Below are 17,127 nucleotides of genomic sequence, written 5' to 3'. Positions count from 1 at the left end.
CATCCCCTCACGTTCAGTCTGTATGTGTCCCTAGGTCTAAAGTGGGTCTCTTGTAGACAGCATATATATGGGTCTTGTTTTTGTATCCATTCAGCCAGTCTATGTCTTTTGGTTGGGGCATTTAATCCATTCACGTTTAAGGTAATTATCGATATGTATGTTCCTATGACCATTTTCTTAATTGTTTTGGGTTTGTTTTTGTAGGTCCTTTTCTTCTCTTGTGTTTCCCACTTAGAGAAGTTCCTTTAGCATTTGTTGTAGAGCTGGTTTGGTGGTGCTGAATTCTCTTAGCTTTTGCTTGTCTGTAAAGCTTTTGATTTCTCCATCAAATCTAAATGAGATCCTTGCCGGGTAGAGTAATCTTGGTTGTAGGTACTTCCCTTTCATCACTTTAAATATATCATGCCACTCCCTTCTGGCTTGTAGAGTTTCTGCTGAGAAATCAGCTGTTAACCTTATGGGAGTTCCCTTGTATGTTATTTGTCGTTTTTCCCTTGCTGCTTTCAATAATTTTTCTTTGTCTTTAATTTTTCCCACTTTGATTACTATGTGTCTCGGCGTGTTTCTCCTTGGGTTTATCCTGTATGGGACTCTCTGCGCTTCCTGGACTTGGGTGGCTATTGCCTTTCCCATGTTAGGGAAGTTTTCGACTATAATCTCTTCAAATATTTTCTCTGGTCCTTTCTCTCTCTCTTCACCTTCTGGGACCCCTATAATGCGAATGTTGTTGCGTTTAATGTTGTCCCGGAGGTCTCTTAGGCTGTCTTCATTTCTTTTCATTCTTTTTTCTTTAGTCTGTTCCGCAGCAGTGAATTCCACCATTCTGTCTTCCAGGTCACTTATCCGTTCTTCTGCCTCAGTTATTCTGCTATTGATTCCTTCTAGTGTAGTTTTCATTTCAGTTATTGTATTGGTCATCTCTGTTTGTTTGTTCTTTAATTCTTCTAGGTCTTTGTTAATCATTTCTTGCATCTTCTCAATCTTTGCCTCCATTCTTATTCCGAGGTCCTGGATCATCTTCACTATCATTATTCTGAATTCTTTTTCTGGAAGGTTGCCTATCTCCACTTCATTTAGTTGTTTTTCTGGGGTTTTTTCTTGTTCCTTCATCTGGTACATAGCCCTCTGCCTTTTCATCTTTTCTATCTTTCTGTAACTGTGGTTTTTGGTCCACAGGCTGCAGGATTGTAGTTTTTCTTGCTTCTGCTGTCTGCCCTCTGGCGGTTGAGGCTATCTAAGAGGCTTGATGGGAGGCTCTGGTGGTGGGTAGAGCTGACTGTTGCTGTGGCGGTCAGAGCTCAGTAAAACTTTAATCCACTTGACTGTTGATGGGTGGGGCTGGGTTCCCTCCCTGTTGGTTGTTTTGCCTGAGGCAACCCAACACTGGAGCCTACCTGGGCTCTTTGGTGGGGTTAATGGCAGACTCTGAGAGGGCTCACGCCAAGGAGCACTTCCCAGAACCTCCGCTGCCAGAGTCCTTGTCCCCACAGTGAAACAAGAGCCACCCCCCGCCTCTGCAGGAGACCCCCAACACCAGCAGTTGGGTCTGGTTCAGTCTCCCCCAGGGTCACTGCTCCTTCCCCTGGGTCCCGATGCGCACACTACTTTGTGTGTGCCCTCCAAGAGTGGGGTTTCTGTTTCCCCCAGTCCTGTTGAAGTCCTGCAATCAATTCCCACTAGGCTTCAAAGTCTGATTCTCTAGGAATTCCTCCTCCCGTTGCCGGACCCCCAGGTTGGGAAGCCTGACGTGGAGCTCAGAACCTTCACTCCAGTGGGTGGACTTCTGTGGTATAAGTGTTTGCCAGTCTGTGAGTCACCCACCCAGCAGTTATGGGATTAGATTTTACTCTGATTGCGCCCCTCCTACCGTCTCACTGTGGCTTCTCCTCTGTCCTTGGACGTGGGGTATCCTCCTTGGTGAAGTCCAGGGTCTTCCTGTCAATGATTGTCCAGCAGCCAGTTGTGATTCTGGTGCTCTCGCAAGAGGGAGAGAGAGCACGTCCTTCTACTCCGCCATCTTGGTTAATCCCCGATCCTCTAAGAGGACACTTTGTGCACCTCTAGGGGAACATGTATTAAACAAAATAAATGGACAATTGTAATCTCACCCTCCCTAGTCAATAAGGAAGAGGGGAACTCGTGGACGAGGCAGCACAGCCTGCACCTGGGCCCCTAATTCGCCTAAAAATCATTTCATTTGGCATCAGACAGCCCCAGGTGCCACTCCCAGCACTGCTTGTGAGAGCCAGAGAAAACCTGAACATGCAGTCGCTATAGAACAGGAGCAAGGAGGATGAAAGCTCAACCACTGAGAAAAGCCTCCAGGCGGTTTCACAAGCTGAATCCTCTCTAACCTTGAAAATGGATCATTCTGTGCACTCAGGTGCATCAGCACTTTTGCATTAGGCTAAGCTGACACACTATTTTGCATCTGTAATCTTTATTTTAGGCAACATGCAGCAGCCTCCAGAAGCAATCTTGTGGTATGTGACGGTGGACCACAGGTATGAACACACCACTGAAGCTGGGCACCCTTCTCAGTCGTGGGATGCTGGCCTCAGTTCCCTCTGGAGCCCTGTGGGCACAAAGGCTGCAGCTGGATACTTTACGCAATTTAGAAATAATTTTGTTTGGAATTAGACAAAGCTGAGTTCAGTTCTCAGGACTCCCAGCTCCCAGCTACGATAAAAAGTTACTTTAACCTCCATAAACTTCAGCTTTCTCATCTACAAAGCAAGAGTAACAAAGTACTGCTGCTCACAGGATTCCTAAGGATTTCAATTAAATAAGATGATATACGTACAGTGTCTAGGATAATTCTGGTTGCATCGTAAGCACTCAAATATCATTAGCTGATTTATCCTGCATAAACCTTGCAGCATCCTCTTCCTCAAAGTATCCCTCGTTTTCCACTCCACCACGCCTTACTTCTCCTGACTTCGTGTCTCTGAGATTGCCACTCTTCCCATTAACAAGGGTCAAAACCCCCAGACAACAGAGACCACTGCTGCAGTCTCACTCGCCTGCACACAAAATGTCGCCATTTGTTCTCAATTCTACCTCCACACTCAGACTTATACCCACTCCACTCCCCGCTTTCCTGCCTTCATTCAGGGACTCATTCCTCTTCTTCACCTGGACCTGAAGCAGCCCCTGGGGGCTCCTTGACTAGAATCATTCTCTTCTCCAAATCCCCTTTCATACTGGTCTGGAGTTACTTTCCTAAAACGCACACTTGTCCTCGAAAAACCTATCCACTCCAATTTCCTACAGAGTAAAGACGAGCCCGCTAAGAACAGTACTTGATGACTTGCTCTTTTTCCTGGGCCTTTAAGCCCCAGCCTTCCGAGCCCCTCCCAGTCAAGCTACACCAGGTCAAGACAACTCGCTACACGGTCTGCCTACGCACCTCTGTCACTCCGCCTGTTCACGCTGCCAGGGCGCCATTTCCCACTGGTCTCCAGACTGCAGTCGCCTTCCAGGGGCAGCTGGGACGCTCCCTCTTCCCACCCTCATCTGCTGTCGACACCAATACCCTTCTCTCCTTCCTCACCTTGTTCCCATCCCATACGGGACCTCAACTCAGAATATATTTCATTCATTTAGATCTTCTGACTTCCTTTAGATCTGGGCTGAAAGCTTCCCAGGAGTAAACGTTGTGTTTTACAAATCCTATTTCCACCCACCCATCTCGTGCAGCCCAGGGCCTTGCTCGGAGAAGACTCGTCCTTAATGTCAAATGATGAGATGCAGGTGTGACAGCACAGCGGCATCAGGCCACCCCTCACCTAAAGAGAACAGCATGTTTGGGGCCAGAAAGATCAAGCTGCTACTTTATTTCTTTTCAGGTCTTTTAAAGACACAAGTATAAGATATTCTACTCATGTACTTTAAAAATTAAAAACGTGGGGGAGGGAAGGATTGGGAGTTTGGGATTAGCAGATGCAAACTAGTATATACAGGATGGATAAACAACAGGGTCCTACTGTGTAGCACAGGGAACTATATTCAACATCCTGTGATAAGCCATGATGGAAAAGAATATGAAAAAGAATATATATATGTGTAACTGAATCACTTTGCTGTACAGCAGAAACTGACACAACATTGTAAATCAACTATATTTCAATAAAATTTTTTAAAAAATAGAAAAAAAGAAAATAATCATTTGAAAATGATTTGTCCTACTTACAATTTAAAAAATTAAAAGCAATAGCCTATGAAATGAAAATGAGAACTAAAATAAGTCAAAGATACTTTTGTGTTTTGTTCTATCTTGTCATATGAGAAGTAGACAAAGAAAGGGGAGAGAGAGAGAGGACAAGAGTAAAAGAAAAAAATCAGGAATAAAATGAAAGCGATCATCTGAGACACCAGAGGAAAACAGAAAAACACAGAGGGACACAGAGGATGGGCAGAACCATGTAGACACAGAAACAAATACAGAATACAGAGAGACAGTGTGTACCAAGGCTTTCTACAGCATTCTTGCAAAAGACGTTGACTTTTTAGGCCACCATTTTGTTCCTGGACTAAGGGGGTTTGAAACCCTGAGGCCAGTCTGGTCAGAGGCCAGTGCTTGTGGTCAACTATGGGGACAGGCCAGCTGCTACCTGCCCCACCAGCCAGATTTGGATCTGTGAGAGAATTAGGTCTCGCTGCTGCCAGATCTTCCAGTTTTTCAAGAGAAGCCAGAAATCTGGATGTTGAGTTTGTAAAAAACTACTCTGTGGGCCAAATAAAACATTTCAATGGGCACCATTGGTGCCAGCGTTTACCCTCTGAATTATGGACAAAAACAAGGTTATTCCTCTTTCCTCGCTCTAACCTGGGTGCCAAGTGCAGTCAGCCTGGGGTGGAAATGCTCACTGGGCACGGCTGGTGCCACCACAAAGGCTGTTCTAGCTGTGGGTCTGGCAGCATCAGTTTGGGGAAGAATATGGTTGAGATTAGAAGCACATCTTCCGGAGGTCCTCTGTTGTTTCTCTCCTGGATTCTGGAATGGCTCTAATCATACTAGTAATTATGTCCCTCCCTGTGAGGAGTCAGAATTCATTAATTTTTAGAGAGTGAGATAAAAATTCAAATTCTTCAGGCTAATGATTGTATAAAATCAGAGAGAGAAATTAGAAAAACAAAAAGGCTTTTTATTTAAATGTTAATCTAGTAATTTAAATAAGTAATTAAAACAAGTAGATTAGTAATTAAACAAGTAAAGACATAAAAAGTGAGAAAACCTGACATAAGCATAATGACAGGATGCTTTTTTTTTTATTTACTTGTTTTCTCTTCCAAGTGTTTCCAGGAACCATCTACAACTCTTACATATTCATCAATGGAAGAAGTCTAATGTCTTTGAAATGTGAGGCTGAATTTTTAAAAATCTGATTAAAATTATTGAGTAAACAGCATTGGAATAGTAATTATGGAAATCATCACACTGGAAAATAATACACAAAATTTCACCACCTAACAAGACAAGCTACTGTCAGAGATCAATGTTCACTTCCCAGCCTTTTCAATGAACATAGATGATGTTGACAGCTGTTAACTGAAGTGTATTATTATTGTATTCTTCTGTGTCTATTTAGTATAACATCATAAATATTTTTCATATTACTTTATAGCCTTCATAACTATTATTTTAATGGCTACATCATATTTTATTTATTTTTATTTACTTATTTCTTTTGTTTCAGGTATTTTTCACTGTTTTTAAAAACTTTCTAGATAATTTGCTTATGAAAAATTCCCTGGAATGAGTCAAAAGACATAAATATTTTTATTAATCTTGAATATATTGCCAAGTTGCTTTCCCAAACACCTGGAACAGTTTAAATAATACAGTGAATGACTGTATCCATTGTACCACTCCTTGTTACCGCTGGTATTATCGGTAAAGAGGGTGTATAAAGGATGAACATCACAGGTAACACAGTGGGCTATACTGAATGGGCCTGCTGGGTCAACAGCTCGTGAAGTGGAGGTCAAGCCACAGTTGTTTGTGGACCATCTTGGTTTCCTCATCAGAGAAAAGAAGGGCTTGAATTACATAATCTGCAAAGACTATTTCAGCTTTAAAAACTTGAATCTCAAGCAAAGGCTAACACTTCATCCTCCAGAGAATTTTTGGTGTATTATATTTTAGAAGGATTGGAGAGATGGACGGTAAGTTTCTGTATGAATTACAGCCCCTGAGAAATCAATGTCATTAAGTCCACTGTAAATGCACTTCTGGGGGCAGCGGGGGAGAGGGAGGGAGGGAGGAAGGGAGAGAGAGGGAGGGAGAGAAGAGGAAGAGATCAGTGGGGTGGTGTGGCAATTTCTTAAAATAAGACAGCAGTGAAGTTTGCCACATTGACTCTTCCTTTTACGAACAATTTCTCAAGCGTGCAATGCTGTTTGAAAGCATTTTTCCCACAGTCAAACTTCTTTCAAAATTGGAGTCAATCCTCTCAAATCCTGCAGCTGCTTTATCAACTAAGTTCCTGTAATATTCTAAATCCTTTGTTGTCATTTCAATAGTCTTCACAGCATCTTCACCAGGAATAGATTCACTCTCAAGAAACCACTTTCTTTGCTCATCAATAAGAAGCAACTCCTTACCTGCTCAAGTTTTATCATGAGATTGCAGCATTTTAGTCAACATCTTCAGGCTCTACTTCTGATTCTAGTTCTCTTGCTGTTTCCACCACATCTGCAGTTACTTCCCCCACTGAAGTCCTAAACCCCTCAAAGTCACCCATGAGGGCTGGAATCAACTTCTTCCAAACTCCTGTTAATGTTGATATGTTGACCTCTTCCCACGAATCATGAATAGTCTTAATGGCATCTAGAATGGTGAGTCCTTTCCAGAAGGCCTTCAAGTGACTTTGCCCAGATCCATCAGAGGAATCACTATCTATGGCAGCCACAGCCTTACGAAATGTATTTTCTTAAATAATAAGACTTGAAAGTCAGAATTACTCTTTGATCCATGAGCTGCAGAATGGATGTGTTCACAGGCATGAAAACAACATTAATCTCACTGTACGTCTCCATCAGAGCTCTTGGGTGACCAGGTGCACTGCCAATGAGCCGCAGTATTTTGAAGGGAATCTTCTTTTCTGAGCAGTAGGTGTCAACAGTGGGCTTAAAATATTCAGTAAACCATGTTGCAAACAGGTGTGCTGTCATCCAGGCTTTGTTGTTCCACTTACAGAGCACGGGCAGAGAAGACTTAGCACAATTCTTAAGGGCCCTAGGATTTTTGGAATGGTAAATGAGCATTGGCTTCAGCTTAAAGTCACCAGCTGCATTAGCCCCTAACAAGAGAGTCAGCCTGTCCTTTGAAGCTTTGAAGCCAGGCACTGACTTCTCCTCTCTAGTATGAAAGTCCTAGATGGCATCTTCTTCCAACGTAAGGCTGTTTCATCTGCATTGAAAATCTGTTGTTTAGTGCAGCCACCTTCATTCATTATCTTAGCTAGACCTGCTGGATGACCTACAGCTTCTACATCAGCACTTGCTGCTTCGTCTTGCACTTTCATATCATGGAGATGGCTTCTTTCCTCAAACCTCATGAAACATCGTCTGCTAGCTTCAAGGTGTTTTTCTGCAGCTTTACCATCTCTCTCAGCCTTTACAGACTTGAAGAGAGTTAGGGCTTTGCTCTGGATTAGGCTTTGACTTCAGGCCATGTTGTGGCTGGTTTGATCTTCTGTCCAGAACACTAAAAGTTTCTCCATACCAGCAATAAGGTTGTTTCGCTTTCTTATCATTCGCGTGTTCACTGGAGGAGCACTTTTAATTTCCTTCAAGAACATTTCCTTTCCATTCACAACTTGGCTAACTGTTTGGAGCAAGAGGCCTAGCCTTCAGCCTAGTCAGCCTTCCACAAGCCTTCCTCACTCAGCTTCAGCATTTCCAGATTTTGATTTGAAGTGAGAGACATGCGACTCTTCCTTTCACTTGGACACTTAGAGGAACTTGCAGGGTTATTACTTGCCCTAATTTCAATATTGTTGTGTCTCAGGGGACAGAGAGGCCTGAGGAGAGGGAGAGAGACAGGGGCACGGCCAGTTGGAGGAGCAGTCAGAACACATACAACATTTTCAATTAAGTTCTCTGTCTTGTATGGATGTGCTCCATGGTGCCCCCAAATAATTACAATAGTAACATTAAAAATCACTGATTACAGTTCCCATAACAAATATAATAGTCATGAAAAAGTTTGAAATATTGTGAGAATTGCCAAAATGTGACACAGAGACACACACTGAACAAATGATGTTGGAAAAATGGCGCCAAAAGACTTATTCGACGTAGGGTTGCCACAAACCTTCAATATGCAAAACAACGCAGCATCTGCAAAGCTCAATAAAATGAGGTCTGCCTGTATGTAATCCACGTGAAAGTGCGTTTAGGTTTTATTCTCAGAAATCGGAGAGAGTGCCTCTGCCTCACCCTGGGAGGCAGCCCAGACACACCTCCTGCGGGGAAGGAGCTCCAAGTCAAGGGAGGCCCGTTCCCCCTCCCTGCTGCTGACCAGGTCACCCCGTGTGCCTGAGCCCTGAGCTGCCCGGGTCCTCCCATCCACCTGACCATCTTGAGCCACACTGACTTGCACCCACATTCTACGTCTGTCCTCTCACGTCATCCAGACAACGCTCCTGAGGGGCAGGACGGGGTACACGGAGCTCGCACAGCTGCCTGAGGACCTGTCACCGGGGAGCAGAGAGCAGCGCCCGCGGGCAGGAGCGGGGTCAGGGACCACCCCGAACCTCTCACCACACTGACGCTCGGGGAGCCGCTCACCTCGGTTTTGTGTCTTTTATATCCATTCATAGAATACACAGTTACGGAGCACCTACTATGCGCAGGTCACAGTGCCAAGCACCGTGGAGGAGACAAAATTAAATCAGCTAGAACCTGCTTCCAATGAGCCTGACCACTGAGCAGCAGATGTCCGAGCTCATTCAGAGACGATGTGCTTGTGATTTCTTTCCCTGTAGAAATCTAACGGAGCACCTCAAAAATCTGTGGAGACGTGGATGGACCTCGAGACTGTCATACAGAGTGAAGTACGTCACAAAGAGATAAACAAATGTCATATGCTAACGCACATGTGTGGAATCTACAAAAATGGTACAGATGAACCTATCTGCAAAGCAGAAACAGAGACACACAAGTAGAGAACAGACATATGGACACCAAAGGGGGAGAGGGGGAGGGGATGAATTGGGAGATTGGGATTGACACATACACAGTATTTATACTATGTATAAATAGATAACTAGTGAGAACCTGCTGTAGAGCACAGGGAACTCTACTCCATGCTCTGTGGTGACCTAGACGTGAGGGAAATCCAGAAGGGAGGAGGTATGTGTATACGTATGGCTGGTTCACTTTGCTCTACAGCAGAAACTAGCACAGCACTGTGAAGCAACTATACCCCAATAAATAAAAAGTAAAAAACAAAAACACAGAAGTTGGAAAAGGGACCAAGATATTTTGATAAATGCTTCCTAAAATCAATTATTATATCACATCAAATATGAGATGCTACCAAATAATAAGGATCTGAGAATATCTCACCATCAAAAAATTAATATAAAAAACAAAAGAATGCAAATAACAGTGTGAACCGGAATGGAATTGCCATAGAAGGTTAAATGTCTTTGTGAACTCACAATTTAAAGTGTTTCTGGTATTCTGAAATATTTCATGATCTGATTTCTACCATTTGGAGGTGTGAGAAGGGATGACTGAATTCCTTTTGGTCAAAGGAAGCTGTTTGGGGGGCAGGTGAGACCCCTCCAGGTGAGCCCAGCACCGCACCAGCTCTCATTTGCATAATTATCAATGATGTAAAGAGCCCTTCTGCTGGACTGCCTAGTGTTTGCATTCATCTGCCTCCCCTTCCGTTGATCCATCCCGGGAAAGAGCCAGTCACGGAAGCCAAGGAGCCAGGAGTATGCTCAAGGCCAGCAGGCTGGAGTACCCTGGTGTGACCTTGTGTGTGAGGGTCCTTCTCAGTGGCTGGGGAAAGAGAACGAGGTCAGAGGTCAGATTGTAGGTTAATATTTTAAACTTCTGCTGACCTGGGCATTCACTGCTTCATGTTCATGTGTCCACTAGTTTCAGTCTGTTTTAAGATCAACCTAAAGATTACAGGTGGCCTCACAGGTAGCACAGCTCTCTTCCTCAGCTTACTTTTATCATTTAAACAATCTCAAAGCTTCCAGGTTTCAAATAAGGAGAGACCACCTAGGGAACCAGCATCGGCAAGGCAGGCGGGCAGAACCGGGCAAGAGCCACTGCCCTGTGTGCCCGCTGTCTCCAGCCCACTCATCCTCCCGGGAGCAGAGGGCCCGCCGACTCTGATCCCTTCAGAATATCATGCTTCCCCTTCTTAGTACTTGCTCGTGAAAATACAGAGAGCTGGACCATTCCATCAGCTTTAACTTGCAGAGGGAGTAACTGAAGCACAAGTTTAACTGGCTCAAGAGAACTTAAATCCAGAGCTTCTGTGTTCTAAATGATGATGCGGGCCCCCAATGACTTCTCCTCTCTTCCCCTCGTCTGAGGTCTGTTTACAGGAGCCTTTACATGTAGCTTTGAGCCAAGAATAAACTGGCATGATCACGAATCAGGCTGTACACATTTGGTGCTCAACAAATGTTTCTGAGGTGAGTGAATAAATGACATTTTAAGAAGTAATTTCATCATATAGAATAAACCTTCCAATTTTCAAGATGAGCTCTTCCTTTTTTCTTTACCTAAGGAGGTTTCTGACGTCACCTTATTACTTGGCTAAAACAACTTCAGTTAAAATACACGATCTGTCACAAGTTATTGATTGGAGAAAGAGAAGGCTGTTCCTAGTCTCGTATTTCCTTACTAAGTGCAGCTGTACCGACAGTACCCTGCTTTCAGCAAACTGACATCCTCATAGGAAATATCGATAACATCCTGGCATTAACATGTACTTACCCTCAGCAATGGTCTGATCATTTTCTCCTTTCGATTAATATGAGAAAACCATTTCTGCAACTTCAGTATTTTTAAGTGAGCTGAATCAGCTTTTCTTACGGGAGTCATTGTACCAAAGATGATTTTTTAATGCAAAAATGCAGGCACATTCATTCTTTCCAGGTCGGGTCCTACTTTGCAGACTACTACTGAATTCAATACCTGTTGTTTTGGGAATTACACCATCATACAACCTTGCTAGGCTTCTCTTACACCAGCAAACAGTCTCTGTAAAGGGCAGATCCAGCCCATACTAAACCTCAATAAAATGTTTATTCTTAAAGAAAAAGGTATCGCTACACCAAAAAGAAAGGAAGAGTATTTAAACAGCAGTGTCATGTTCCTGAGAAGGTAGGGCAGCATTTGTGTGGGACGGGGGATAGGGCAGCGCAAAGATGGAATCATCCTTTCATCCTTTCTTGCCCCTGGGACGAGGCTCCGGGGACCTGCCTGAACCCTCACCCAAGGACTCCGGAAAGCTCACTCACTAACTGGGCTTGGGATCCTTATCTGTAAAACCAGGCAGCTATTTTTTTCTATGGCCTCTAATCCCCAGATCACAGGATTCTAGGATTCCTGTGTTTCTGATTCTCATCAGAGGCCTGTTATGATGGCTCTGATCGAGAATTCGTGGCCTGTTTTAATTCTTGCTTTTTACACAGACTTGGCCTTAGTTTCTTCCTTTGATTTCCTCCATGTATTGGACAAGAAAATGATCAACTCCCTAAAGCTGAAGATTTATTCCTCCTAAAAATGAGCATGAACATATATGAAAAAAAGAGTTAATTCCCTTCAAATTGATTTCTGGTACATAACTGCAGTCAATTCTTTAATAAATATCATTAACTGTACATGAACTCCAAATCTTAATGCCATTATCTTTGGGGAGACAGGTTTTCCCAGATGATGAAGCAGTGGCATTCATACTGACTCAGTACTTGTTCTAAAGCATAAACATCACTTAATGTCATTAGAGTGAGTATAGTCAGTGCCTAAATTAATATTCCCTGTGCACACGAAGATGCATTTTTAAAAAAAATGAGATCGAGCAAGCAGTCTTGAAGTATTCTCTGAATTACTGCAATTGTTCTGTAAATGTGCAAAAGCCTTAGGACTTATCCTTGAATTATATATGATATGCAACACTTGTTTCCAACACCTGCAGAGAAATTTCCCGTATACTCAGAGAAACGGTGATTTCATCTTATTAAACTAGTGTGGTTTCAATTTCACATTATCTGTAGCTGCTCAGCCTGTAGTATTACAAGTTTATTGCTTCTGCTTGGCTATACGAAAAGTTGAAACCTAAAGTCATTTTCTGCTTTATTGACTTGAAGGCGGGAAAACTGAAATTATCCTTGTCATTAAAGAGAGTACTTACAATTTTTTTGCCTTCTATTAACACCGTAGAAGTATTTGTTTCAACATTCTGCAGTATCACACTTCCTTTCTGCTCTCTGTAGATGAATTCTTTATCTACAAGAGAGGAAATAAAACAGAAACATGAAACATCAAGGAACTCACTAGCTTCTGATGGACACAGGTAAATGAATTGACTAGTTCCAACAAAAGTATATCCTGCATTTCATCAAAGGGTCCTTTAAATATGGTGAAATGGGTCCTTTAAATATGCTCCTCTTCATATAACTGCATGTGAAGCTTCTCTCTGAATCATTTCTCATAGTCTGCACACTGACATATAAAGCACAAGCATATACACACATAAAATCTTTAGAACATTCTAGACTTTTCTTGGGTGGGACACATAGAGTGGACACAACAGAGCAGATTAAGAAACCCGTTACCATAAGGGGTGGAGATAGTTGGTACTAAGGGGACTGATTTCCTATATTGGAAACTTTGGGGTGAAATCTGTATACATACACATGCGTACCATATCCTGCAAAATTATTTTCATTTGGTCCACAGCTTCCTTTGCTATTCCTGGAGGAATTGGCAGTTTCACTGTCATGAATATCTTTGGCTCTATACATTGTATCCTCAGTGACACTGGCCCTTTGTAACTCAACCGAGATTTCAAATATCCCCTTAGAAAATTAATGGAGCAATCCCCCTGAATAGTATGCATGTAGGGGTATATATGTAGGCACGTAGGTGTGTAGGGGTGTGTGTGTGTGTGTGTGTGTGTGTGTGTGGTGTGTACACATACTACAAATGAAAGGGTAAACTTTCTGAAAGGATTGCAGGTGGAGAGACAGGGCACACAATTGGAAGAAGAAATGATAAACTGGCAGATTGGGACTGACAAATACACACTACTACATATAAAATAGATAACTAATAAGGACCTACTGTATAGCACAGGGAACTCTGCTCAATACTCTGTAATGACCTATATGGGAAAAAAAACCTAAAAAAGAGTGGATATATGTGTATGTATAACTGATTCACTTTGCTGTACACCTGAAACTAACACAACATTGTAAAGCAACTGTACTCCAATAAAAATTTTTAAAAAAGAAAATAATACTATCTTTCTGAGTGAAGGGGATGCCACTGAGCTAGTCTGAAGGTAAAGAAATTTCACACGATAATCAGCTGATGAATGAAAAACACTGTGCAGACTGGATTAGTTCCAATGGTATTATCATTTCTATGCTTTTTAAATTCTACTCCACAGAATTACATTCTTTTCTTTCTTATTCCTTTCTTCTACTTGCTTTGCCTTTAATATTCTCTTCCTTTTTCTAGTCTGTTAAGATGGAAGTTTAGATCTTTGGTTTGATTTTCCATCCTTTTAATAAGACTACTAAAGCTAAAAATTTTCCTCTATGCATGGTATTAGCTACATCTCACAAATTTTGATATGCTGAATTCAGTACTATTCAGTTCAAATTATTTCTAATTTTTCCTGAAAAGTCTGCTTGGCCTGAGTATTTAGAAACATGTTTAATTTTCAAATATGTAAAGTTATTCTGGTCCTCTTATTTTTATAGATTTTTAATTTAAATTCACTGGATCAATGAATATTCTGTACATGATTTTAGTCTTTTAAAACTCACTAAGACATTTTTGTGGCCCAAAATATGGTCTATCTTGGTAAATGTACCATATTCACATTTAATGAAATTATTGATATGGTTGAGTTTGGTCTATAATTTTTTTTGCGGGGGTTTATTTTCTACTTTTCTCCTCTACTTCTTGTTTCCCTCTTTCTTGTTTCCTGACTTTCATTTTATTTTTTGAATATTTTTTACAGTTTTAATTTCCCTATTTTTAGCTGTATTTCTTTGCCTTTTTTTAGTGGTTGTCCTAGGGATTATAATATGTACTCAACTATTCAGCATCTACAAAGAGTTAATAATGTATCACTTCTCATGAAATATAGAAATCCGTCCAGTTTTCAGGTCCACATCCAGTCCCATGCTGTGATAATTGTTATGTATATTACATCGACAGACATTATACATTCCACAGACAATGTTATAATTATTGTTTATAACAATATTATGGTTTATAAAGAAATTAAGAAGAAAAAGTAAAAAAGAAAAATTTGTTCTTTGCATTTACCCACTATTTACCATTACTGATGCTTTTTGTTCTTTATCAAAAATATGAGTTTCCATCAGATATCATTTTCCTACTTCATAAAGAACTTTCTTTAGGATTTCTGATTATATGAATCTGCGGGCAACCAATTCTTTTAACTTTGTTTTATCTGAAAGTCTTTTCCTTTAACCTTCATTCTTAAAGGGTATTTCTCTTAATATAGATTTCTCGGTTAATGGTTTGTTTTTTTTTTCCTTTTAGCATTCTGAAATTCTGTTCCACTGTCTTCTGGTCACCATGGTTTCTAATGAGAAGTCAGCTATTAGTTGAATTATTTCCCTGCATGTCATTTCCGTGCACTTTTGCTGCTATCAAGATTTATTTGTTGTCTTTGGTTTTCAGCAGTCTGACTACAATGCACTTTAGAAGGGGTCTTCTTCGTGTTTGTTTGATGTTTAATGAGCGTCTTGTGTCTGAAAATTTATGTCTTCATCAAATCTTCAGCCCTTAATTTGCCAGATAATTTTTCTACTCCTTTATCTGTCTCCTCTCCTTCTGGTATTCCAATTTCCCATATATTGGGCACCTTGATATTATCTAACAGTCTCTGATGTTCTGTTCATTAAAGAATTTTTTTCTCTCTGTTCACCTTGAATCATTTCTTTTGATCTATCATCGAAGTCACTTTGTCTTTCCTTTGTCATGATTATTTGACTATCAAATCCACACAGTGAATTTTAGAATTTCAGAATCTGTATTCGTCTGTTTAGGAACTTCCATTTGGTTCTTTTTATTGTTTCTATTTTTTTGCTGAGATTTCTCATTTCTCTGCTGAGATTTTCATTTACTGAAAACATGCTCACGTTAACTCGCTGAGGATAATTACAATAGTCCTTTTAAAATCCTTATCTCTCAGTTCCAAAATCGCTTTCATTTCAGGGTCAGACTCAATTATTTTTGTTTTATCTTGAGTGTATTCCATTCTTTTTTGGTTCTTTGTAGTAAGGTAATTTTGCATTACATCCTAGACATCATGGATTAATTTCTGGACATTCTGGGTTTTGTTAGCATTCTCCAAGGAGTGTTGTTTGCTTTGCTATAGCAGGTAATTTTCTTTGCTAGGCCTGGATGGCCAACTTTGTCTTTCCAGGCAGCAGCTTCACTCTCTGTTCAGATATTTCATCTTGAGCTGAACTGCTGGGATTCTCTGCATGCATGTGTGGTCTACGGGTCAGACGGAGATAATACTGTACCTTTCCTTTCAGTTTTATCAATTCCTGTTCTATCTTATTTCATTATCCCCCTTTTCTTAACTTTTAAGTTTGACACTTAGCTTATTAATTTCAGCATTTCTTCTTTTCTAATATAATCACAATGGTGCTATAAACGTTCTTCATTACTTCTTTGAGTCCATAAGTTTTTAATGGGTAGTATTTTCACTACTGCTTAGTTCTATGCATTTTTAGTTTCTGTCATGATTTCTTTTTCAACCTGTGAGTTCTTTAGAATTTCCAATTTGCAAATGTATGCGCAACACTCTTTTTTTTTTTTTTTTAAATTTTATTTTATTTTTATTTATGGCTGTGTTGGGTCTTCGTTTCTGTGCGAGGGCTTTCTCTAGTTGTGGCAAGCGGGGGCCACTCTTCATCGCGGTGTGCGGGCCTCTCACTATCGCGGCCTCTCTTGTTGCGGAGCACAGGCTCCAGACGCGCAGGCTCAGTAATTGTGGCTCACGGGCCCAGTTGCTCTGCGGCATGTGGGATCTTCCCAGATCAGGGCTCGAACCCGTGTCCCCTGCATTGGCAGGCAGATTCTCAACCACTGCGCCACTAGGGAAGCCCGCAACACTCTTATATACGATCATTTTGTTATCGACTTGTGATTTGCCTACACGTGGTCAGAAAAAATCTAGATTATTAATTATTTGAAGTTTGTTGAGAGTAGATTATAGCCTGACGCATGGTCCATTTTTGTAAAAGTTTCTTGAGAGAAGGTATATTCTCTAATTGTAAATGCAGAGTTCTATATGTGGTCGTTAAATTAACCATATTACTTGTCTCATCAAATTGACTCTCACTTAGCTAATTTTTTGTGTGCCTGACCTTTCCTTAAGTATTGAAATTTTCTAGTATAATGATGTTTTGAATTATTCTCTCCTGTAGATCCCCCAAATTGTGTTTCATATATTTTGTGACTATTTTATTAGATTAGTGCAAGTGTAGAATTTTCCTATCTTCCTGGAGATTTGCAAATCTTATTTTTTAACTACATGCTCTCTCCCTAATAACGCTTTTTAAAGATGACTTCTCTTTTGTAGAATAGGTAAAATAATAGTATACACCTTCTATTGTTCATGTGGAGAGTCAATGAGATAATACACGTCATACTTATTATGTGTTTGAAATCCTGCCGCGCTCCAGGTAGGCTCTCAGCGTTCTGTCAGCTGCCAACATTATCTCAGCAGAGGATCTGGCTCACTTTTGTCTCCTTTTTTTTTTCCTGAAAGAACTGTTTACTTTCCATTAATAAGTGTTTTATACAATTTTTAAAGGTTACTTCCCATTTACAGTTATTACAAAATACTGGCTCTGTTCCCTATGTTAC

General features: G+C 41.0%; 1 protein-coding gene across 6 annotated transcripts in view; it reads right to left on the bottom strand.

Moving 5' to 3' along the window:
• Nucleotides 1-17,127, bottom strand: part of DPP6 (dipeptidyl peptidase like 6) — a 1,033,290-nt gene that overhangs the window by 308,048 nt on the left and 708,115 nt on the right. For all 6 annotated transcript variants that reach the window (XM_082398944.1, XM_082398943.1, XM_082398945.1 and 3 more), the window contains exon 4: nucleotides 12,395-12,489. In XM_082398944.1, the coding sequence (XP_082255070.1) occupies nucleotides 12,395-12,489 (95 nt within the window). The remainder of the gene's footprint in view (nucleotides 1-12,394; nucleotides 12,490-17,127) is intronic.

This window comes from Balaenoptera borealis (assembly GCF_965194805.1).
Source record: "Balaenoptera borealis genome assembly, chromosome: 7".
NCBI classification, from domain to species: domain Eukaryota; kingdom Metazoa; phylum Chordata; class Mammalia; order Artiodactyla; family Balaenopteridae; genus Balaenoptera; species Balaenoptera borealis.
The sequence above is the reverse complement of the archived record's forward strand: the minus strand, read 5'-3'. Positions and strand labels throughout refer to the sequence as shown.